Source organism: Halichoeres trimaculatus, unplaced genomic scaffold, assembly GCF_033239565.1.
Source record: "Halichoeres trimaculatus isolate MK-OKI-2021-1 unplaced genomic scaffold, fHalTri1.1 fHalTri1_scaffold_15, whole genome shotgun sequence".
NCBI classification, from domain to species: domain Eukaryota; kingdom Metazoa; phylum Chordata; class Actinopteri; order Labriformes; family Labridae; genus Halichoeres; species Halichoeres trimaculatus.
The window spans coordinates 18,498,303-18,524,123 of record NW_027437193.1 but is presented as its reverse complement, the minus strand read 5'-3'; the positions used below and the strand labels follow the sequence as shown (position 1 = coordinate 18,524,123).

General features: G+C 39.8%; 1 protein-coding gene across 1 annotated transcript; it reads left to right on the top strand.

Annotated features, from left to right (window-relative positions):
- Positions 1-370: 370 nt before the first annotated feature.
- On the top strand, positions 371-23,064 carry tgm1l1 (transglutaminase 1 like 1). Its single transcript, XM_074687754.1, has 14 exons — positions 371-567; positions 6,538-6,839; positions 6,922-7,113; positions 10,010-10,261; positions 13,780-13,898; positions 16,225-16,332; positions 16,656-16,833; positions 17,322-17,460; positions 18,800-18,992; positions 19,293-19,446; positions 19,755-20,039; positions 21,365-21,525; positions 21,622-21,758; positions 21,868-23,064. Exons 2-14 carry the CDS (start codon positions 6,539-6,541, stop codon positions 22,010-22,012), a joined length of 2,364 nt encoding a protein of 787 aa, XP_074543855.1. The 5' UTR covers positions 371-567; position 6,538; the 3' UTR covers positions 22,013-23,064.
- The last annotated feature ends 2,757 nt before the right edge of the window (positions 23,065-25,821 follow it).

Sequence of the window (25,821 nt, the reverse complement as noted above, 5' to 3'; positions counted from 1 at the left end):
TTAAAAACTGTCTCTCTTGCCATCCACTATCTGTCTGCTACCACTCCCATCCTCCACTGGGAAAAAAGTTTGGATAAATTACGTAATAAACTTATCTCATAAGACTTCTGGCTTGTGTGAGTGTGAGAGTGTGTGTGTGTGTGTGTGTGTGTGTGTGTGTGTGTGTGTGTGTGTGTGTGTGTGTGTGTGTTACTTGTCATGTAGTAGAAGACGTGCGCTCCTTACGCATCGCGCTATAATCGCTCGTAACGGAGCGGAACCTTGGTGGGAGGGGGGGAAAACTTTAGGGTGAGGCGGGGTGGGCCGAGCTGCGAGGAAGAAGTGGGTGTGTTTCGTGTGTATGTGTGGGTGTGTGCGTGCATGCGTGTGTGTATGTGTGTGAGCGTGTGTATCAGCTTAAAGTACCGTGCAGAAGCTACATACCAGGACAGGCATATAAATATTTCTGAGCCAGGAGCGGAGCGGCTGAGGAGAGAGGACTTTCCAAAAGTTTCACGCTGAGGGAAACTTACTGAGGGCGACGCAGAGGATTCATCGCTGATCCAGAGGAGAAGCCACGAAGATAAAGTAAGACTCTCTCACTTCTTCTCCTTCCAAGTACTTTCTCGTGAGGAAGAGGGTCTGTGAACTTGAAGCGGTGCGCGCGTGACATAACGGTTTCTTGTGGATCAGGGAAAGTCTCTCAGATAAGCAGTTATAGGTTTAGATCGTCATCTTCAGGGAAAAGAGTGTCCAATCCCACAGAGCAATAAATCGGGGTGTTTTGTGATTCAAAATTTAAATGCTTTATTGACAATGAAGTTTTACTGAATTGGCCTCCGAACAAAAACTAAGCCGTAATTACAACAAATAGAGTAAAAAACAACAACATAAACAACAACAAAAATATTAGGACTCATTATTATATGTCTGATTGATTAAAAACTTTAGATTTTATTTAAGGAATAAAATATCACAATATCAATACCAAATTTCTAAAACAGGGAAAAGACACAAGAAGATCAGAACATATCAACACAAATCAAAGTATTGATCCTGATCATCTTCATTCTCTACTACACATTTTTTTAGAATCCAAAGTGCAACTCAAATTGATTTTATTACGTTCCCTGATTGGTTTCTCCTGATAAGAGGGAGGTCCGCTCTTCATTCAAAACTCCAAGAAGTCTGTTTGCTGTTGTGTTGTTCTCTAAAATGTCTTGTTTTCATGCCTTCAGCTGTGTTGTTTGTGTCCAACCAGCTGCGGTTGGCGTTCACGGCTTTTACTGCTCTTTAACTACATTTTTGTGCGTGTTATCGGTTTATTATTTCTGTTACTACAATCAGCAGACAAACAGGCCTTGCATTGTTGTTTGAAACATTGCCTTGAACTTGATGTGCTTATCTCTGAGGCCAGTGGGCATACCAACAGAGCGGGCATGCCAACACTAACTGAGACAGGAGAAGGGCAGAGAGGGCACGACGTGATGGAAGAAGTGATACATGTGGAAGTGATAGGCAGGAGTGAGGGAAGAAAGGATGAAGGGAGAAGCTCTTGTTTTCAAGCTCGACTGATGGCTGTATTAAAAATCCATTTCAGTTTATGCACTGAAGAGTGAGGCTGCTGGAAATTAATCTTGTGGAATGGCTTTTCAAGGTTTTATTTGAGGTTGAGTGGATGAGTCTAATTGGGCAATTTTGGGCCACCAAAGGTGCAGGAGGGAGATAACATGTTTTCTTTAAGGGCTGGAAGACACAAATTACAAAGAAAATAGTCTTGGGAGCTTTTCTTGGGGAGAAAACAACCGAATGCAGCATTTCTGTGCAAATTAAGACTGCATCCGACACTGCTTCACCCCAGATATCATGTCACCCAGAGGGTGCTGAGGGAGGATATAATGAGTTTCATTTTTCAGCTTTCAAACAGAAATCAGCTGTAGCTTGTTCAGCCTTTTTACTTCACCTCAACAGCATCTCTGTTTCATTACTTCAAGTTAAAGATGGAGATCAGGCTGCGGAGTAAAGGTCAGAGTGTGACCTCACTTTTGGGTGGGGATCATGTTGCAACACCAACATGACCCATTGTGTCCTCCACAATAATAACCTATGTTTTGCCAAATATTTAGACGATATGGAAACAGTTCAAGGGAGGGGATGTTATCTGACCAGTAGATGAACTCAGGAAGATGAGGAGTTGCAAAATCAGGAGTGACGCTCACACACACACACACACACACACACACACACACACACACACACACACACACACACACACACACACACACACACACACACACACACACACACACTCACACACTCATTTATATTTACACACATGGATTTTGAGTATCTGAAACTGGGAGTGCCCCTCCCTGCCTCCCCTCCCTCAGCTGCTGTGCCCTCTGAACTACTCCACATAACTTCACTATCACTGCCTTTCTCTTTAAAGCAGAGACTCAGCCTGACAGATGACCTGTGAGAGTATTTAACAGTGGAATCAATATAAAGTGTAACACCAGAGACTCTGACAGCTGCTCACCTGTGAGTCGGTGCAGGGACTTTCTTCAGATGACACGTCAGATCAGCCCCAACTTTAGTTTTATTTCAAAGTGCTGCATTAATAACAAGGTGTGCAGCAATACTGTTTGACCAAAAGTGATCATCAAATCAGGGCTCTATGACTGAAACTAAGAATAGATGTGGGTTTTTCTCCCCTACGTTTGCCTTTGGTTTTCTTCTTCCAAGTCAATTCATAATCCTATTAAAACTTTTAGTCTTTTATCTAAGTTTGATGATATGCCATACGAGCACTGTGATGTTGACTCAAGATCACCACTTGCTCAAAACCAGGGTACAGATTTGGCATATTGGTGAATCTGAGCCACTGTGTGAAGCGAGAAAGTGAAGGTGGAGAGATTGTGATTTCAGGAAAGTTTATTTTATGGCTCTTTTCAAAGTCCAAAGAAGCCTGGATGTGTGTAAGCAGCTGCAGCTCTGAGACAGTTCAGTTTTTGCACAATTTGAAGGTTGTTTGTCCAAACTCCTGCAGTCTACGTGCCAGAGTGTCCCTGGGTCAGACACTGCACCCTAAATTGTTTCTCATGACAAAGCCAGTGGTGGGTGAGTGGGATGGGTTGATGGGCACTTTATGTTGCAGCCTCTGCCCTCAGTGTATGATTCAGTCTGTGTGGGTGTTTGTGACATCTTGTGTAAAAGTGCTTTAGGTGGTCAGAGGATTTAAGAAAGACCTCTGTAAGTACCAAGCAGCAATCTATGGTGTAAAACTATGCAGGCAACACAAAAGTTCTAAAATCTGCTGTTCATCAAGTGTCCACTTGAGGCTAGCTCCGGAAGTACCAGAAACCACACACACACACACCAAGACCCAGAAAAAGCCCCAAAACTTGTTATAAGCCTGGTACGAAAAACCTCCATTTTCTTCAAAACTCAGAAAACACACGGGTGATGTCACAGAGACCAATGTTGTGTATGAACAAGTTAAACTGTGCGTTCATTGAACGTGCTCAGACTTCCATGAACGGTGAACTGAACCACTCAGTTTATAACTCATGAACAGGAACATGAGCGAAATTCATAGGGCATTCAGCAGCAGTTCACAATCAGAGGGGCAGGTGAGTTAATGGGAGTTGCCAAGAAGTGCCAAGCACTGTGATACACGGCAACAGAACTCAGGTATACCTCTACCACACTCTCCATGCATCAAGAATTGATCATCCTGCATGAGTTCAACAAATCCGGTAATGATTTTTCTATCTGTGAATAGCATAAAGGGATTCATTTATTTGGGGAATTAGCTTGAGGGATAAGGATTAAAGTATTGATAGCTTTACAACAAAAGAGAAGTTGTAGAGAAAAAATACCCGTGAACTAGTTCATTTTTTAGTCTATGAACGAAGTTCAAAGTTTTCAGAAATGAACTATGAACATGAACTAGTTCATTTAAATTGGTGTGAACTGAACTTTGAACTACCTCACTTTGCATATGAGCTGGCACAACTCTGACGGTGACTGTGTCCATTTATTGTACAGCTCATGATAAGTACACAAAAAAGACACTGAGAGAGTCCATGGGGACAGCAGCCAAAGCCACTCAGACTCTGGATGACAACATTGGTTTGAACTTAAAAACCAAATCAAGAAAAGTGCAAACAAGTTTCACAGATTTTCATTTAGAATGAAAGGAAGGTTGCTGTTTGGCCTCTAAAGCATGTAGTCTAGAGCAACGATTCCTAAAGTGGGATTTAGGACACTTAGGGGAGTTGTGAAATGCCTTCCAAAATCAAAAACTACTTATGATGGAAAATAGGATTGCATTATAAAAACCATGCATACTGAAAGTATAAGATCTGTTTTCCTCCTTTCTTTGTCAAAGACCACTGAGGTGACTAAGCCAGGTTAACAACGGTATCAGTGGAGGCTGATTAATTTAAGAAACACAACAATATGGTGACATAGATTGTAAGAAGTAAAGGGCCTTAACAGCACGTCCTGGAAAAGTTTTACTGATTTGTGCAGAGTTGCTTTAAGAAGTTATCACCTTCTGGTTTATAAACCCCTCTTATATGTCTGTCATGCTTAAGCCAAGAAGCTTCCTTTTCTACAAAGCTTTAAGTAAATCACAGTATTAGAGAGGTTGTTTTAAACAATCTGGCATCAGCTATCTGATTTAGATTTGGCAAATTTCCAAGAAGAAAACAAACTGAGATTTCACGAAGGAATGTTCATCTGAATGTGTTTACTGTTTTCCATCAGTCTTTACTTTTTAGCATGAAAAGCAAGAACACTACTCTTTTTTCATTAAACTGTGTCTACAATCCATAAACTGATCAGGATGTTGACATTTATTTCATCATCCATCGTGCAAAAGACCAGTGAGTACATATTGAGGGCATTTTTGTTTAAAAAGTAAATTAGTCTCTCTGTATTGTGCTCATGCTGAAAGAAAGACAAAAGCTCTTTAGAGAGGCGGGTCTCAGTGAAGAGTGTTGTGTTTTCCATTAGAATAAGTGCCACATAAACCCTGCATCATCTTAACGACCCCGTGATTCCCCCGCATTCTGAGTTAGTGCTGCTCATTAGAGTTTATACGTTCTTTACAAGAGCTAACATAACTCCCAGGCTGCTTTAATGTTTTGGTGATATGGATTTATCTTCTGTAGGAGTGGCAGCTCAAAATGTCAGACACGTATGAGCCATGGCTTTGAGTAGCATCTGGTGAGAACAAGGAGAGAAAATAGGAGATCAAAGGAAAAGTCTTCCTTTGTCTGCTTTCTTATTCCTGTAAAAAAAAAAAAATCACATTCCTAATGTTGACATTTGGTGGGTGACATCTGACCCGGGTTTTAAATCAGATGTGCAGGAAGGACAGGATTGTCTTTACTGTGACAAATGATCTAATTTCACCGTGATTATCAGGGCAATGTGTGCGGGAGGGGTTGTGACAGTGAGATAAATCATAGGATTTACTGTACTGGACACCTACACACAGTAGTATATGTGCACGCCAAGATATATACACACAAAGTACATCACTGCAACAGCTGGGGCAAGGCAGATGGAGTCCAGCTGCATGTAGGAGGTATGTGAGATTTCTCAAGTGGAGCCAACAAAGACTAAAGACTAAATACCCCAGAATGATTTGGGAAATCCAGCAGGCCAAGAGGGTGCATTTCTGGAACGTGGTAATTGTGGGAAAAAAGTTAAAGAAAAGTGGCTGTTCGTGGGTGCAGAGATGAAAGAGAGGGACAAGAAGTGGATGAAAGTTTGTTTAATCAGATTGTTATGAATACAAAGTTTTGTTGGGATGAAATGTTCTGGAGCAAACTGCAAATGACCTCTGCAGAGTGAAAGCAATGCATGCTCCAAAAGCTCCATGAGCTGCCCAACATCTATTCACATCTCACTGATTGTTATAAATGACTTTGCTTTTATTTACAGTTCTCTGAGATTTCATCTTTTCATGCTTTAAATTTCATTTTAAAAACAACAAATCCAAGATCTGAGTATACATTTCTCTGAACAGACCACCATGAGAAGTCTTTCTTTTGGAGAGCACAAACCTAGTAAAGCATAACTACAAGGAAAAGAAACAAAAACCAGCCAAAACTTTTTGGAATCATAACTACCACTGTTACAAGGGTTCACAACTTGCAGATGATGGCTTCAAAATTAGTCACCAGGATATTCCAGAAAACTTCCCCAAACTTTTTTCATGTCATGAGATGAGTGTGGTTTGCTCTGTTTTTCAAATCTCAAATCTATAGCCTTGTGAAAATACTACAGTGTGCATCTTGTGAAAGTTTTTGATTAAACTTCAGAAAACGGTTGTATACTTTGAGATACTTACCTGTGACATGGCAGGTAGTTTCATTTTGAAGCCTGGTGAAGCCATAAAAATGAGTTAAAATAATGAGTCAGTCTTTATGCAAAATTAAGTTTGTCATCATTTCGAAACTCTTGGGGAGCTTTGACATGATTGATACCTTAATACTTGACTTACTCCTGGATCTGATATGTATTTTCCACGCTTCCACCCAGAATGCCAGGTGAGCGGTTGACAGTACGAGGCACTGCTGATGTGGGGCGTTTCCCCGGAGCTGCCCCGCCCACCAGGGTGGAGCTGAGCATTGGGAAGGAGGATAAGGACCAGAATGAAGGTGGCTGTCGCAGCTGGTTCAGGAAGATTTGTCCTTGCTGCTGTAAGCGCCAGAACAGCACCGCCTGTGATGTCACCGATAAAGTGGAACTGATCAAAATCCCGACCCCTACCCCAGCTGCGGTTTCAGCCCCAGAACCAACCAAGCCGAAGCCGGAGAATGGAGAAGCAAAAGAGATGGAAGGTACCATTACAGGCCTCTGTTACTGTCTGAAGTTAATACAGGAAATATCAGAGTCAAACCATTTTCCTAAATGTATCCTTAGAAATGAAGCTGTTGGTGCATTCTGTGGACCTGCTGAGCACCAAGAAGGGTCAGAACAGAATGGAGCACCACACCGACTTGTTCCATGGGGACAAAATGATCATCCGCAGAGGACAGACCTTCCAGATGGAGGTGGAGCTCAGCAGGCCCTTCAATTCTGATACTCACAAGATGCATCTGGACCTGAAAACAGGTATGGGATGGTTAAACTGTCTCTGTGAGTGCCATCACACCTTACACCAAAATCAATGATTTATATCAGCCCTAAAGTTTCGGGGTCAAACCCAAATTACAGTTTGTTGTACTGGGCTGCATCAAATTTCCTTAAGCAGAAGATTTACTCTTAAGTTGCCCAAACACCTTAAAGACACATCCTTGAAGAGGATTATAAACCAAAAATTTGGGGGGGGGGAAAGGAAGGAAAAAGAAAAATTTTATTAACTACAATGAAAGAAAAGTGGATGAAAATAAACATGCTGATCATTTAAACTACAGCTAAAACAGTTTACAGATGTTCCAGTAGCTAAAGACCATGACTTGTTTTTCGTGATGGATTAAAGTTTGTTAAAGTTAGCATGAACTTGGCCCAACAGTTTAATAGCTAGCCTAAATAGTTGAAATAATCCACTTCAAGTTCTGAACCAAAGAAATAACTAAACTGTTTAATAGTAGGTAAGAGTTGTTGGTAATAGTTGTTAGCTAAGTTTAAGACTTGTGGTTAAAACAGTTAGCCAAAAAAGTCTGTTAGCTTGACCCTTTTTATAGAGAAATTAGCCAGGAAATTAGCAAGAAATCTAGTCCATTAGCAGCCTATGATTTAGCTAGTTTGAAGAACCCCTGGTCCAAATACTAACATCAAGTTAAATTTACAATGAATATGAAAAAAAAATCATTATTTTGTTTTAGCACTGATGTTTTGCAGAGGTGACACATACCTGCTGATTCTTCTGGTACATTTTAAATAAAGGGGCTGAGCTGTCTGACACGTAGCCTATCTCTCACAACCCCTCTTTAAAATAGGAACAGACTTCAAGTTGAAACAGATTGTTAAAAGGCAGGTACAGTAACAAGTTTAAACACCTTGCTAGTGAACATTGGTCAAACGGTTCAAAAGTAAAGGTACATAGAATGCTTGGAATCTGGAGCTCAAAGATATTAAGACTCAAAGTAGAGAAACAATGATAAATTTGCTATCATACATGAACCAAGAATTAAAATGTGAAACTCAGAGTTGTTCTTTATATTTTCAATGGCCTAATGTTTAAGCTTGGTAGTAAAACATATGACAGATGCAGAAAACAATACATGCGTTTGAACAGACTGAAAAATATGAACTGTGATAAAACAGCAAACAGTATTGTGATGAAACTCTGGAGTTCTCGTTTATCCAGCTTTACTCACAGGCTTGTGAGAAACACAGTGAGGAGCAGCTGATTCCGAACAAAGCATGTGAAATGTGGTCAAGATGCCACACATAGCTCACACATTTAAATAGAGCAGCAGCTCAGCCAGAACCACACCACAAGTTTTGGATTCCACCCAATACTCCTCAGTGTTAACAGTTTCCAGACTCCAGGACACCGGACACCTCGCCCTGGTATTCACAGGCTTCATTTTGCACTGATCCTCTATGTGCTTGGGGACACAAGACCATTACATCACCACAGAGAAGAGATTTGCTTTCACTTGATACTAAAAGTGAAATTATGAAACAGATTACTAGAAATATTGACACAAGTCAGGCTTTTGTTTCTTCTTCTTTGAAGAGTTGAAGTGTTGCTGGGTGTTATTGTCACTTCCTAAGCTGTTATTTTTAGTCAACTAGGAAGTTGATTTTCAGTATGGGTGAGGTTTTTCCAGCAGAAAAGAGAGTGTTTTTTTCATTGATTTCCTTTTGAACAGGCAGAGATGAGAAAGGAAGTCCTGGCTGTGGTCGGATGGAGAACAATGGTTTCTTGATGAACTCCATATTCGCTTGAGCAAATGGCAGCTAAAGCCTAGCAGGGTGTCACAAAGCAAATAGCTGAGAGGAAAGCATCCAATAAGTCAATGGTTTGCAATTAAAATTAGTACAAACTCACAGCTTGTCATAGTTTGTTAGCCTTTTGCAAAACATCAAGTGATTTCAAAAAGAAACATCCAAGCTAATAGTCACTGATGAAACATTTACAAATGTGTTTCTGCAGAGATGTGTGTGAATGTGTGATGAGGCTTCACGGGCCTGAAATGTTTGCTCAGACAACCCGTGCACAGCCGGATGAAGGGCTGTGATGCGTGTGGTTTCCTACTTTGATATGGCTGTGTGGGAACTGACTTACAACTACTCTGATTACAAAAAAAAAAAGAAAGTGTTTGCTCTTTTCTCAACAAGATGCTGCAATGAATCCTTCGACCGCCACGTCTTTGTTGAAGCCAATTTCCAGAGCTAGCTGAGATAAGTAAAAGGGAGGGATCTCAAAGCACTTCAAGCTGCTGCATGACCTGAATCCTCGGTCAGAGAAAAAGAAACTTCTACTCATAGAGAAACAAGAAGTGAATGTTTGTGTGCATATGCATTCACATACACTCCATTAAGTGAAGAAACTTTTTTACTCTCCTGTGCTTTAAGTGCAGAGTTTTGGGTATTTCTTTTTCTTTAAAAAAAAAATCTTTTCTGAACTCTGTTTTCATTCATTTTGCAAAAAACAGATGCAGCAATTTCAGCTAACAAAGTTTCACATCAAATGCACTCCAGACACTCAAAAAAAAAAAAGAACAGAAAAATCTTGTTAAGGCCTAAAGGAGATGAATACTAACATCCCAGCTTCTGTGACATGTAAAGCCAAAGCCAGACTGTTAGCTTAGCTAGCTTAGCTAGGCTAATAGCAGAGTAGAACCGCTCCCCTGATTCTGTTACAAAAGCCTCTCCGAACATTTTTTTTACCACAGTGAGAAAGTGGCTATAAGATAAATGGAAAAATAAAGACAGCAGCAGGTTGATGCAAGTGGTGACTATGGTCTTGTCCTCTCCTTTGTTTGCTGTGATTTCTGTTAGGATTTTCCATTTTGTTTCTTCATCACATGACTCAAATGTACCCTATGTTGCTTAGGTCCACTGCCCATGGTGTCCAAAGGCACCCATATCATCATTCCCCTGGTGGAGCACCTGGAGGATGAACGTTGGGAGGCCAAGATTGTCGAGCATAACGGCAATAAGATCAAGCTGTCCGTCAACTCGCCAGCCAACGCTGTGATTGGCTTGTACGGGCTCTCTGTGACAACCAACTACACAAAGGGCGAAGCAACAACTACTTACAACTCCAGCAAGCACATCGTCATTCTCTTCAACCCTTGGTGTGAAGGTAAGTTTGGCAGTGGGTGTGAGTGGGCTGAGAGTTTACAAGATTAATGGCAGGAATGTGGAGGAGAAGAAGCAAAGGGGACAAGCCAAGGGTGATAAGAGGAGAGGATTGAAGAGAGAGAAGACAGCTCTATATAACATCTCAGGAACATGCTGCCTTCAAAGTTATAAATGAAGGGTCAGGATTCGCTGCAAAGAGACTGTCTCTTGCAGCCTAACTGTGAGGGAAACATAGCAGCCTGTGAGCAGCATCATCGTTCTGTCAGTAAATACAGGAACAGAGTGGCTTCATGTCAGTATTGTGGGTACACCTCTGGGAGGAATCCCGATGTAAGGTTACACAAGGGTGAAGGAGGCCAAGTCCATCCATAAACATGTTGCTGTCCATCAAAGCGCTGCACCGTGACCTGGTGTGTAACTCTAGGGTTATGTAACTCTGCTGGATAAGATTCAAACCTGCTGGCACTCCCAGTTATCCCACTTATGCATCACTGAACTATGTTTGTGATGCAAACAGAGTGTGCCCACTACATGTAATAGATCTTAAATTGGAACAACCAAAAAATGTTTCTACGTATGGACTTGATTTTTTATACTTTGGGAGCATAAATCGAACATATTAAGAAACTGCTCTCAGGGGGATAAGGTTAGCCATTTTACATACTTCTTTTTTTAATGCACTTATTGATTTTTCTGTTTTCGTTTTGTCTTTTCTTTGGTCAGCAGAAACCATTTAGAAAATACAATTGACATAATGCCACCTCTTAAGTTTCCCTGGCCAACATGATTTTGCTCTGGAGGCTTTTTAAACAGATTGCTTTTTGTGGGTGAGATAAAACTAATGGCTGGACTCAAAGCCCTCTTGAGGGGTTTTTGAAAAGAGGCTAGAATTAATCATGACGTCTCTTAATGAGCCACAGAGACCATCAGCAACAAGACTGACAATTTGCCTGTCATAATTTGAATGCTTCAACAGCTGGGAAAAAAGACTCTTGTACAATTTTATTATAAATTATCATCATTTGAGTGTTAAAAAAAACGTTATTTTTTCTACCTCAGATCAGATGACCTGACCTTGTGTTTGTGCTTGTTTAACACAAGATCAGAGAGAGATCAGAGGTATTCACTGGGGTTTCCATATCAAACATGAGCTGAAGATAAAGACGATTCTTCCAGTATTAAACTGGATTACATTTTTCTATCTTAAGCTGGCCCTGGGTTCAAAGAGCTAGCAAACTTCATTTTATTTTGTTTTTGTTACATGCTGGCTTGTTTTCAATTTCAGTGAATTTCTTATACGTTTTTAATATTGGACAAGCATCTAAGAATTCTTAGTATTAGTTTCATTTCTGGTTTAACAGACTATTGTTGAATTAGACCATAGTGGAAATTCTGAACTCAACCTAGCTTTGTTTGGATTTGGATAAGGTGAAGACCTTTAGCCTCTTCCAGCTTGGCAGAAATCATAAATTAATTACTTTGAAATCATTTTTTCACCATAAGTTTAATAATTTACCCTCACATGCAGAGTGTGAAAATATTTTTTTTTTTTTTTTTTTTATAAGTTTAGTTCCATCAGCTGGCTCAAGCAACTGAAACAAACAGGTAGTCTCTCTAATGTGTCAATATTTTTTTCTCCTTGACAGTTTTCAGATTTAAATTCAACTGATCTAATTCTACTAAAATATGTGTATATGTTTATTTATTGCTTGCAGAAAACAGAATTTAATGGAGAGAAAAATTGATAGAGCTTGACTCCTTTATAAAACAAGTCTTTGCCACTGCTTCCATGAGTAGAAACTGTAGTTCTGACTGCTTTAGACCTCCACCGTGTTACACTTAAACAGGACAATAGCCTTAAACACTCTGACACAGATGAAGCATGATTGTTGGTGACCTAGTCGTTCTTAACTTTGAAATATTGGTTAAAAAAGCTCTCACCAGCAATCCACATTCAAGAAAAATCATGTTTGTATTTTTTTGTTGTTGTTGTTCTCACTTAATAGACTAAACTGGTTTTCATTTTGAAAATATTCATCCTCTAACACCTCAGATTCAATTTCTTTTCCAAAATATCTTCACCTAAAGACAAACCATGTCCCAATTTTTATTTTTCTATGCTATACTTTATACAGTCAATAAAAAGTCAGGAAATGAAGTCTATTTCTTATTCCACCTACAGTAGTTTCTTCTTTTTGCAAGGCACTGCAAACCATCCACACAGGATATTTCAATGAAAGAAGTTTATTTGCAGCACAGCCAAATACATGTATAAAAAACACTAGGCCTGGAATTGATAAAGAGAAACTCTGTCTTTCATTATGGCGTTGCTGCTCTTGGCAGCCAGCCCAATCTCCTCTTTACTCCTTCAATCTCCTTTTCCTGAGACCAATCTCTGCCTCATGCTCATAAAAGTAAAAATCCTACAATTACTGTATAAAAAACGCCACGGGGCAAGCTCTCAGTAATCCTGCAGCTGGTGACAACCTGTCCACTCCTTCGCTTTTACTGCATCCATGTGTATTTCCTGACTTTAAAGGCCCCTCCCATCCAATCCTGCTGCTTCTTTTGCCATCTATTGACCCAGTCCTCTCTCCATTTCCCCATCCCTCTGTTTTCTGGCCTCCACCTCCTCCTCCTCCTCCTCCTCCTCCTCCTTGTTATTGTATCCTCTTGTTTGTGTGTGCCTGCCTCACCCAATATTGCAGGAATCTTGACTAAGAAGTGAAAACCACAATTATCACAGCTGCCAGATGCTATCAGCTTCACCTCCCTCTATGTTTTGCCGTAAAATCTCAAGATACACTTTGTTTTTCTTCACTCTCCCTCCACCCATTACCTCCCAAGCATAACTTCCCCTTCTCCTCTCAGCCATCCCTCGTGATTTTCTCAGACCTTTTCCTTCCACTGCATTTTTCTCGTGCCCATCTCAAAGACTCTTTGGCTGTTACTGCCTTTCCTTTCTTTCTTTTCTCTGTGTTTCTTTACTCACTGGTTGTCCCAGTTGCAACATGAGGAGATAAAAGAGATTTAAAAAAGAAAAAGATTTCTGAAGCTTGCGTCGGGGGAGTAGTCCCAAGTCTGCAGTGATGATGTCACTCAAAACATGCTGTTTCCCATAAATGAACGTGGGCCCCACAAGGTCCATGGGCTCATTGTGTTTCTTAACAGTTTCCTGGCCTTTGGGACCTTTTTTTTCTCTTAATCTGTGAAAAGAGAGCACATTCTTAAGCACCATAGTCACAGAACAGATGAATAAAGCATGGAGTCTGGGTCAGTCTCACAGACAAGGAGGAAGCCGAAACCTTGACCAGAGTCAATGGAATTAAAACACATCCTACTGTTCAGGAGAAGAGGAAAGCTCTGTGTCACAGTGGTCTAACACTGTGTGTCCATGCCTTTTTTTGAAAAAGGATGAAAGAAAGTGTGAACAATATTGTGAGGGCCCTGTTTTGGACCCTGTTACACTGCCAGCACCAGGTCACAGTATGAAGAAGTAATGTTGTTATGTCTCTCCAGAGGACACAGTGTTCATGGAAAACGAGGAGGAGAGGAAGGAGTATGTTCTGAATGACATTGGGAGGCTCTACTACGGCACAGAGAAACAAATAGGCGCCCGCACATGGAACTACGGACAGGTATGGATCTAAATTTCTGAAAACGCTGGCTGATTTTCCTTAGGGGGTTGGCATTGTGTTTTCTATGTCAGGAATAATGTGCATGGAGGAGGTGCGCTGGGAATACGAACCTTTAATTAGACCTAATTATGGGAATGAGAGGTTTTGTCTCAGTTTAAAGAGAGTCTAATTCACACAATCACCTGCTTACTATTTGCGCCATCTTACTTATTACCCAGCTGCCAACTGAAGCTATAAACAAAGTGGCAACACACATTGATTTCAGGCTCACTTTACTGATTAAAAATATTTATTAATTTATTTTACACACAGCTAAACACTGTCATGGTAACAGATTCTCATCAGTCTGTGAAGCTAATTAACTTTGACGTAAGCATGTACTTTCAAGGTCACGATCAAACGCATGCTGATTTGTTATAAACAAACAAAAAGTAAACAGTAGCTCTGTAGATATATATATACATTGCATTTTGTCCTCATTTAGTTCTCCATCTTGTTTGTCACTGAAACATAATGAGGCTGGAGTCACAACTTTCAGTGATCTTTAAATATGCTCTTTCCCTTGATGTTTTCAGCAACTCTGTAGAGAGCAGACACTTAAAGGGGCTGTGAGGAGTTTGAAAGCGATGTTGAAAAAGGTTCCTTTCTAGATATATGCCTGATAGTAATCCACACTTTAAGACGAGATAATCAGCGCCAATATTACTGGTTATAGGTTATTTTAAATTGCTACCTCTTAGCCTCCATGTCGGGTCGACTAGGACCAAAATCTAGGTCTCTGTGACAACACCATTCTGGCTGACTAAGTTTAGTAGTGAGAAGAGATAAAACACAGAAAAAGGACAGAAGAGCAGAAGAAAGCTAAACAGGAGAGTGATACAGCTCAAGCTAAAGGCTAATTAGCCTTTAGCTTGGGCGCTATCACTCTATTACACAGGGGCTAAGCCATCTGTGATAATGTTCATTCCAACCCACAGTCAGCAGTTATTCTGAAGTGGTCGGTTCAAACTTTAGAGTCTATAAATAAAATGAAAAGTGAGATTATGTTAGCTCTGCTTGGTAGATGATTGGCAGGACATAGCTACCCAGGATTTACTAACATTACACATCAAGCACTTGTCTTTGAGCACTGGACTGTCAGCTGCCCTAAATATAAACAACTACTGAACTACTTACAACCTGACAGTGTTGACTTGTTGTCACGTTAGCCTACAGATACGTAAGAGCACCAGGCTGCTGAGGTCGCTACCATATAGCTAGCTACTACGTTTGCTTGATGTCACGTTTTAAACCATAGCACTAGGTAACTGTGTTGATAAGTCCCTTACCTCAGCGTGTTGTATCCAGCAAAAAGAAAGAAAATTTGTTTCCATAAGATCTCCATTTAATTCCAAAACAAACACATGCCTCACTTAAAGTAATTTACAAAAATGTGTGGAGAGTCAGGGCCAGAAGGTAGCGAGGGAGTGCAATTAAAACAGATCCTCCTCATAGCATCTTTAAGCTGTGTCTTAAATCACGTACAATTGAACTTATACTCACTATTTTGAGTAAATAAGTGCATTCACACTGACAGTAAAAAAAAAAAAAAAACATGATGTACTTTGATTTCCCAGCTGCTGCATTAAAAACAGTCAAAAAGCTGAGTTGGAAATGCTGGACCCTTCTCACCCTCAAAGGTCGCTGTTTTGGCTACGTAGTGGAAGGAGCAGGAATGGATCAAACGATTGTTGATAGTTGTAGTTAATGAGGAGAAAAACTGTGCTAGTATGTACATACTGTACACAGTGTACTTCATGTAAGTGTATGAAAGAAATATCTGATTTGAGACACAGCATTGGGGAAGTTCTCACCAGGTCTGTAACTTAACTTACTTACTGAACAATATAAAATGCACCATGTTTCTAAGCTGACTGATTTAGCATGCTAGAGTAAATGTATGTTTATGCAACACTGTCAACTGTCAAATGTGCCTTAATGTTATGTATAACCCGGACACACCTGATATAGCTTTTGCTATTCAAAATTAAAAGAGTGTTAGCCAGTGTCAAGAAGTTTTGACCAATCAGATTCACATATTTTAAGCGTACATACTAAATGTGTATTACACATATAAAAACCTGTTAAGCAAAGACGCTGACCGAATGGTCTAATTTTAACAGTGTATAAAACACTTGTTCACAGTTATTTTTAAGTAACTGTCGTCATGGTTTATTTATCTGTCGATTACATGAAATGACTTTTAACCATGCCATCTGTTTTACTTCTGAAATAGGATCAGAATGCCCGTTTCACTGAACTATTTGCCTTTGCTTCTGATTTGTAGTTCCATGAGGGCGTCCTGGAAGCATGTCTGTTTATCTTGGAGAAGAGCGACATGCCTGCATCTGGCCGAGGGGATCCTATCAATGTGGTTAGAGTCATATCTGCAATGGTGAGTTTGAATTTATATTAACGTCTCACTACCTTCTTAGCATAAGCCAGGATATTAGAAAATGGTGAGGTCAAGAGTCCAAGTGCACATGTTTCATTCATTCAGTTGACTTTTTATTGGTGTTTTTTTTTTTTTTATATATACGATTTTTTTTTACAATATAAAATTCCGAAGCCTTGTCTATTCTGCCAGGAATGAAATACATAAAAATACACTCCGTATGTTTTGTATCATAAATTCCACCTGAACTCAGGTCACTTAAATCAGGAGGATAAACTTGGTTGTAATTCACTGTTGCACCACTTTTTTTTTTTCCTTTTCAGATAAACGCCCAGGATGATTTTGGGGTCCTGGTGGGGAACTGGTCTGGAGACTACTCTGATGGAGTCTCTCCTGCAGCGTGGAGCAGCAGTGTGGAGATCCTGAGGAAATACCACACCGCCGATGGGACGCCTGTGTCATATGGACAGTGCTGGGTCTTCTCCGGGGTCACCACAACAGGTAACAACGAGTAAAAAAAATGCAGAAAAGCATGTGATGGTGTTTGTATGGGTAAATGCCACAGAAAACCTGGAGTGTTGCATTCCCTGGAGTTTTTGTGAATTTGATAAACGGTCCAATGATCATAATCATGGCCTCAGGCTCTTTCCATTAGCTTTCACTGCTCTGCAACAGAATACTTCATTCATTGTACGTGCATGCAGGATCCCTCACATGATAGTTAGCTGACCTTAGCGCATAACTTTGCAGCTGATAGCTCATATACACCCTAAATACATTGCACAGGCATTCCTGCCATACCTCCTACTTTTGTCACTGATAGAGCCACATGTGTTGCTTTCATTCAGCCGGGATAATAAAGTCTGCATACAACCATTCACATGCTGTCTTAGCAGGAGTGCCTGGAATAGTCATGTTCACATGTTAGCGTGTGGGAACATAATTCATTTTCGGCTAATCTCATTCTCTCTGTGCATTTTTGACTCCAGTGCTACGTTGTCTTGGTATACCTGCCCGCAGTGTGACCAACTTCCAGTCTGCCCATGATACCGATGTTTCCCTCACCACTGATGTTTATTTGGATGAGAATATGGAGCCAATCGACTACCTCAATAGTGATTCTGTCTGGTAAGAGGTGTTACTTAACATGACCTTGCTCAGAAAGAGGCCTGAAGTTGAATTCATGCCTCAGGAATGCTCAGTATGTAAAGATCTGCTCTTGAAGCTCTAACTTGAAACCAGCCCATGAAGGCATCATGCTCTTTCAATTATTTTCAACTCCTCTCAGACTGCAGAGGTTAATCTGGTATCCATCTGCTAGCATGTTCTTAAAATGTCCAGGAGATGATTGATGCCACTTTAAGATGTGATATGGCTTTTGCATAGCCTGAACACCTGTCCCTGAAACTGAAGTCAAACAAATCTTAAATGTGTTTGAAGAACATTTGACATTTTTTGTGAAATTTGCCATGTTTAAGTTACCACTTTTGAACTACTTCAGTAAAATAAATTAAGCTATGAGAGAAAGCATCTAACCTAAATTAAAGTGGCATTAGATTAATAGAAATTAAGCTCTTAGGCAGGAATGCTGAGGTCTGAGTCCATCTTAACTGCAAATAGAGTTCCCACTTGCCAATGTTTAAATTCATTTTGACATGCTAGATATTTGCCCTTGTTTTCTTGTTTTGATGTGTTTTACTCGTCATTTTATGGTACAGTCCCAAATTGAAGATGTCTTGTCTCTATCAGGGGATCTTAAATATAAGTAATGAATAAAACTATCAAAAACAGATAAATAGGTTCTCTCACAAAAAATCTTATCAGTATAAAACTTGTTTCAACATTTTGTAACACTCTGATTAACACTAGATAGATAGATAGATAGATAGATAGATAGATAGATAGATAGATAGATAGATAGATAGATAGATAGATAGATAGATAGATAGATAGATAGATAGATAGATACTATTGTTCAAATACTTGGGAATACTTTCCAAGACCCCCTTTTTTTTCTCGATGTAGCATACTTATTTCAAGATTTTTTGTCGGGTCAAAAAGTTAGTGTTGTAGTTCCTTTTTTGCAGCGTTGAGATCCTTTGTCACTGTTGTACCAAAATTCAACTTGTTCAGCTTGGTGACTTAATCATGCACACCATGCCCTACTGTCCTCCTTGAATAAAAGCCTACACTCCAAGACAGTTTGTGCTGCAATGCATCTCAAGGCTGGTTAAACAACAAAAGAGCAGTCATTAGCACTACTAGCAAATGTGGCCACAGGCACCCTCTGGGTTTACTCACAAACACATTTTACTACAGACAAATCTTGAAAAATAAAAAGAAAAGACAAAACAAGATACCTTTTTGCTTTAATTCAGCATTTGCTAAGAGATTTTCTAAAACATTCACCCCCCTCTTTCATGACACTTTTGGAGGTCAGAAATTAAAACAGTTTAATCCTATTCAGGAACTTCCACGTATGGAACGACTGCTGGATGGCAAGACCAGACCTGCCCCCTGGTCATGGAGGCTGGCAGGCTGTTGACTCCACTCCCCAGGAAACTAGCCAGGGAACCTTTCGGTGCGGCCCTGCCTCTGTCAGCGCCATCCGCTCTGGCCAGGTTTACCTCAAACACGACACGCCATTCGTCTTCGCTGAGGTGAGTGCTGGAAATGACAACATGAAAGAGCTCTGTAATTAAGTTTCAGCAAATCTTGAGAAGAAGGGGGAAGATGGTTTAACAAAAATGGTAACGATAAAAGAAAAGGCCTCAGTTTGATTGTGTGCTTGCAGCATGCATAATTATCTCAAGATCAGAAGAAAAGACTCCCCTTTGTTCTTCATAGGATATAAAAGAAGACATTTTTCTCTATCCACTACATTAAAGAAAATCAAGAAGACAACAAAGGATAAACTTCTGTGATACATACTGATTTTTTTTCTGTGACTTCTCATTCAGGTCAACAGTGACAAGATCTTCTGGCAGAGGAACCCAGACTCTACTTTCAGTCAGATCCACAGTGAGAAGAAGGCTGTGGGCCACTGCATCAGCACTAAAGCAGTGGGCTCTGATGAGCGTGCAGATATCACACACCTGTATAAACACCATGAAGGTATTTGGAGTGTAGTGAAATTGTTAATTGCATTTCTCCAGAGATGAATGTTTAATAATCAGATAGAGTTACAAGTATGCTGCCTTGACCTGCCTTACAAAGTAATGTTTTGATCATTTTTATGGAGTGGATTATTACATTTTAGAGATTCCTGTCATCTGACCCCAGAAATCATCTTTTAGTTTTTAAATATGCACCTCTGTTTGCTTTGTTTGGATGGCTGAGTACCATATCTCTTGTCTCTGACAATAAATCCTGACCCACTAGACAAATGAGCTTCACACATTTCCCCTCCTCTTTTTTAAAAGGTTCAGAAGAGGAACGCATCGCTGTGGAGACTGCCAGCCGTTACGGCAGTAAGCCAGATGCCTACTCTTCACCCATGGCGGAAGATGTGAGCGTGGAGGTAAAGATGGATGGTGAAGGACCCAAGATGGGCACTGACGCTAAGCTGAAGATCCTGGTGAAGAACCAGAGCTCTCAGCCTCGCCGGACCACTCTGCACAGCCATGTGGCCGTCATGTACTACACTGGTGTGCTGAAAGGCACCATCAAGAAAGAGGAGATGCCGGTGGAGCTGTCACCCCATGAAGGTTAGCCTAAAACTGCTGTTAGCAGCAGAATAAAAGACTACATGTGTGGTAAAGAGGTTGCTTTAGGTGTCAGACCCACCCAACTTTACTTTTCACAAGAGAACACTAACACTGTCTTTCTTTTAGGGTCTACCATTTTTATGGTAGGCCCTATGGCAGATTTGCCATTTTTATCGAGATTGACGCCCCTCATTAGCATCATTGGGAGCTAGCAAGGAGCTGTTTTTAGAAAAAGAAAAGCCTAAAACCCAGTTACACCATGAAAAATAATGTAGGAGTAGTACTTAACAGCTTGATGCCTAGATATTCATAGCTAAAGACAGCTAAAAAGACATTTATGAGTGCTAGTGTTGCCCTAAATGCTCTTATCAACTTTGTGCTAGCTAGTAACTGTTATCAAGATGGTATTGTAGCTTAGTTTTGTGATTATAGGTTCTATATTTTGCTCCCACATAGCATGAGAGCAATTATTTTTGGTTTCCAACTCTTTAAAAGATTATAGATATTTTAGTACTGCCTCTAGATAACGATTGGAACAAACTAGAATTACAGCTCCAAAAGCAAGCTAACATTAAACGCTCACAGAAGCTTCTGGAGATACAAGACAACAAAGGATGCATGCAGCAACAAAAACACTCAGAATATTGACAACAAAAAGACATATTTCTTTTATTTGGGGAAAAAAAATCTCTTGTCTGTGTATATCACTCAATATGAAAAAAAAAACAGTTTGTCAATAGATGTATTCAAGCTAGAAGGTAGTTAGGGTGACCATACATCCTCTTTTGCCTGGACATGTCCTCCTTCTTCATTGTAAAATTATGTCAGGGGTATTTTTTTATCAAAACTCCCTAAAATGTCTGGGTTGTGCTGAGTTTGTTTTACAGACCATTAATTTTAAGTGCTACACTGGGCTGCTGGCATTATTCCAATGTATCTACAGGTCAGGATGTTAAGAATGCACGCTGTATAAGTCATAAGGCAACAGACCAAGGCCACTCCTTCTCTCAGACCAAAACCATACAAAGAACATACAGAAATAACTTAAAATCTTCTTGTTTTGGAACTAAGGAGATTTTTTTTCTGAGACAACTTCTCAAAAATGGATTTTCCTCAAGTCACTGCTCAACAAGGTCAGGAATTACCTAAAAAATATCTGCATCATTACATTTTACTTGAAATTAATGAAGAAGATGAAATATGTTGGTGATCTTTACTAATTTTGGACCAGCTTGCGATTTACAATTCAGTCTCAAAGTTCCAGTCTGTAATTTAGGCCAAGAAAAAATAATGATACTAAACTTTTTTTTTCAACCTGTCCACAGAAAAGGTCATTGAGTGGACTTTGCCTTACCAGCAGTACCAAAACCAGCTGGTGGATCAGGCAGCACTGATGCTGACCCTGTCTGGCAGGGTCTCTGAGACCCAGCAAGTGTTAGCCAACCAGACCACCTTCAGGCTCCGCACACCTGACCTCAACATCACAGTATGTTTTTGTTTCATTCTTACATTTCATGCTGACTGTAAGGAAGTTAAAGGAAAGTTTTGTCACTGCAGCTGATTTTGATTTAATTTCTTGCAGCCTCTGGGAGACGCTGTGGTTGGTAAAGAGATGGCAGCCAAGATTACCTTCACCAACCCTCTGCCTCGTATGCTGAAAGGAGTTATATTCAGAGTGGAGGGTCTGGGTCTACAGAGGGGCCATGAAGTAGTCGTCGGGTAAGAACATGTGACATCTTACTCTTTCTTGTTGCCACATTTCTATTAACCACTCACTTCCCCTAATGTTTCCTCCCTGACTTATATTCAACTTGTGTTTCCTTTCCAGTGACGTTGGTGGTCTTTCCACTGTGACATTGACAGAGCACTTCATCCCCACCCAGCCCGGGCCCAGGAAGCTGGTGGCGTCTCTGGACTGTAAACAGCTGAGTCAAGTGCACGGAGTGGCTGATATTGTAGTTCGTGAGCATTGAGAGGGCGCTAGTAACATAGCTCCTCATCCTGCTTCTCTCACATCAGATTTTCTTTATGAAATATAAACTGAGAGCCTCAAATTATATGAAGAGTGTGCTCAGATCCTTTATCTTAGACTATCATGTTTATTTGTGACTTCTGTCATTTAAGAATATTTTAAAGTCTCTGATTAGCTAGTCAGTGTAGCATTGTCAGTATTATTTGTTTTGTTTTGTTTTTTTTTTAACTTAAAATAATTACTAAAAGAAGTCAAGCTTCTGCCTTGCTGAATTTTAAAACGGTGGTGAAGTCTGAGTGCGTCCACAGAGAATGTAGAGCTTGGATTAACAAGCTTTCATGCATTCAGGTAACTAAGCTATCCCTCTACACACACTGTCCAAACACTAGTATATTTCCAGGCACTGAGCTAATGAAGGTAAGGGTCCTCAAGTTGGGTCATCATCATTGAGTAATAATGTATATATTGTATTTGAGCCTTTCATTTTTCTTGTCATGGAATGAAAATGATGTGAAGTGTATTTTCAGACAGAATGAACCTGGATTACATGAAGGAAGGGTACTGTGAGAGGTTTTTGAAGGGAATGATGCTATAATTGGCATTGACATTTTTCAAAAGGGCACATTATTATTCCCCCATTTTGACTGAAGAATATGGTGCAGATTTTCAAAGGATGTGAATTAGGGGTTGTTTTTTATTATTTGGTGAAATGCAAATTTATCATCCTTTGAGCGTTGAAGAGTACAAAAAAACATCTATCACTAAATTGTTGCAGAATGTAAACCTGTATGTCCCCCTTGGAAGGATGTCCTGTATGCAATGTGTGTGTGTGTGCGTGTTTGTGTTTCTACATTATTTGTGTATAATACACTGATATCAGCTCTATAATATTTTACAACATATCTGTAAAACTGGACTCCACTTCAGTGAACTCCAGCCAACCTGAGACCACAAAGGCCTTAATTCACTTTAGTTTTACCAGGTTTTAGTCAGTTCAGCACAATGTGAAGGAAACTTTTTCAGTAACTACACTATTTATCTACCTTATCTACTTGAACCTTCTTTTTGTATTGTATGTTTTTCATTGGTAATAAAACTTACACATCCAAAAAGGCCTGAGTCTGGACTCTTGTTTTTTGTGTACACTCATGATTGGACAAGTCCTTACTGGAGAGAGGTAACAGAGGGGAAATCATGACATAAACCCTGGGATTGAAGTGGATCAAATGGAGCAAGTGCCTTCCTGTACATTCCTGTTTCTGAGGTTTAACCAATTTTGATGTGGAAAACAAAACGTGTTGCATGACGTATCTGTTACCGTACAGTGACTCATGTGGCTGCAGAGGAATGGCACACCTTAACAGCATCTCATCACAGAATTAATTAATCGCTGACGTAGTTGCAAGTACTTGACTCCGAGTGAGTTTGAGGTTTTACCTTCAAACCACATTACGCACAGTTTTTAGATTCCTCTCTTTTATAAGCTGTAGTTCTCAAAGCTTTACAGTCAGAGCTTTAAGTGGGCAGTCCCTTCAGTACATTTCCAACTTTAACCCCTTAGCATACCAAGATTTCTTACCATCTGCTAGTATCGTTTCCTGTTCCCTACACATAACAGCTTCTCTTGTCAATTTGGCACTTGAAAAATAAAATTCATACTGCACCACTTGACACTCGTGTTCTTTGGTAGGTGTTCAATGCAGAGGGGTATGTGTAAATGGGATGGCCAAACCTATAACACTTGTACTTATGTTATGCTCTTTTTTTTCTTTTTTTCTTTTTTTTTTTGCTTTAAAAAGAAACACCGGAGCAGCAACACTTGTTTTTTTCCTCTGAGTAACTCTCAAGAACACAAAAGAAGATGTCTGTCCCAAGTAACAACTCAAAGCACTCACTGAGGAGAATGCACTACATCATTTTAGTTCAAAAAAGGCTTCTGCCATTCACAATGCAGCCCACACAGGTGATTTTAACACAAGTCCTGCTTCTGAAAAAGAAAATGACCAGTCATAGTTTAGGATTTTGGGGAGGTGCAGTTTATCAGATTTTAAAGGGAGTCGAGCCCGCACCCCTAAACCCCACCCCTGGTTACATGATGCTTACCCTTCTGTTTAGGTCAGAGAGTAAACTACGAAAGCCTTGCACCATACTCTAAAGCTTACAGTATGGAATAGGAGCACAGTGATGCAGAGATGCACACATCCTTTGTTTGACACCTAAAACAGGTATGTCTAAAACAAGATAAGGCCTTGCCTCATGGACAAATAAAGACAGCAGGAAAAAAACAAGGAATTTATCAAAATAAGATAAAAACAAGACACCCCCTTTTGAAGTCTCTAAATTAAGAAAATAGACTTTCGAAAAGTCAGAATAGCCTTGCTAACCTATCAAGTTGGGCTCTACATTTATCTGCATTTTCTTCACAATGAGACCGTGACTAGACATAGAATGTGTTTTTCTGTATCGGATTTGGACTCGGATTGGAAAAATTATTTATCTTGAAAAATCCACAAATAAAACAATATCACTAGGCCTTATAGGTTATACCACAACCATTTACAGGACAGGCACAAAGCTGCCATTTCTCTCTCTATGTATTCCTCTGCAGAGTATGAATGTCAGCAAACTCTTATAACAACGGCAGAATTAACAGGTATGTGAGAGGTAAATTGAGGAGAGATTTCCAACACATAGAATTTAAAATTCCCTCCAGGTGTTTCAGAGATATCTTTCTGAGTAGATATGATGAACATGAGGTCACACTGATCTTGTCTTTTCACCTTCAGAATCACTGGAGTTCATTCTGAGTCTAGGTGGACATTTGTATTTAAGTGTTCTTCCCTCAGAGCTTTCCTAAAATATTACATTCACAAAAGTGACATCATTTAAGTGACCAGGAGAGTGTTTTTTTTTATAGACATTTTGTTACAATGCAGTTAACCTTTGACATTTTAAGTAAAATATTTTACTCTACTCTTTATACACATATGTGCAAAACTGGCTTGTGGCCATAAAGAAAAATCTAGTATCTTGATGCATTATGTTATTCTGTAGATCAGAAATACCTTGACCTTTTGAAAAATTTTGTCAAATTTGATGATATCCTCTCATTTCTGAGGTGTTGAATCTGAAGCAAAGGGATGGAGCACAGACATCATTAGAGACAGATGATGATGTGACAACCCACCAAAAGTAGACATGCAAAGCTTTTACAGTGTAGCTCCCTATACTGAATACCTGCAGCACAGTTTGTAAATTCTGCATGCTCAGAAATAGGAAACTTAAAATCCAAATTAACATCACATTTTTCCACACAAGGTTTGTTTCATTGTAGTTGTCTCTAATCATGCTGACTGAGAAATTATCTGTGGTAAACTTTCTGAGGCTCTGCTGACAAGCTCCAGTATAGTTCAGTCGAGCAGAATTGAGGAGGAACAGGGAGAGGATGTAACTCCAAATCATGTCAACAGTCCAAGAAGTTTTCTCTCTTCTTTGAGGGTATTTTGGCTTCACCTTTGGTTTCACTGCATCTTTTTGGAACTCCCTTCACTGGCATAAGAACAGACTGCAAGGCAACGCTAGAGCAAAACGCCCCCAGTCTCTATTGCCTGTGCAGAAGACACACACACAAATACACAAAATAAATAAGTAAATAAAAATAAAAAATAAAATAAAACACCCTGAATACAATTAAAAACTGGAGTTCGCTGAACGCTAACACCAGCTGCAGTTAAGTCAATGCATGCAGGAAAAGTTTGATTGACATTATAACCTTGTTATATTGTGGATTTGATTCAGTGTTTTCATTTT

Excerpts from the sequence above, each read along its gene's own strand:
- tgm1l1 (XM_074687754.1), top strand. The coding sequence starts at position 6,539 with ATGCCAGGTGAGCGGTTGACAGTACGAGGCACTGCTGATGTGGGGCGT. Across the intron at positions 16,333-16,655 it reads TTAGAGTCATATCTGCAATG|ATAAACGCCCAGGATGATTT; the intron begins GTGAGTTTGAAT and ends TTTCCTTTTCAG. Across the intron at positions 21,526-21,621 it reads CACCTGACCTCAACATCACA|CCTCTGGGAGACGCTGTGGT; the intron begins GTATGTTTTTGT and ends AATTTCTTGCAG.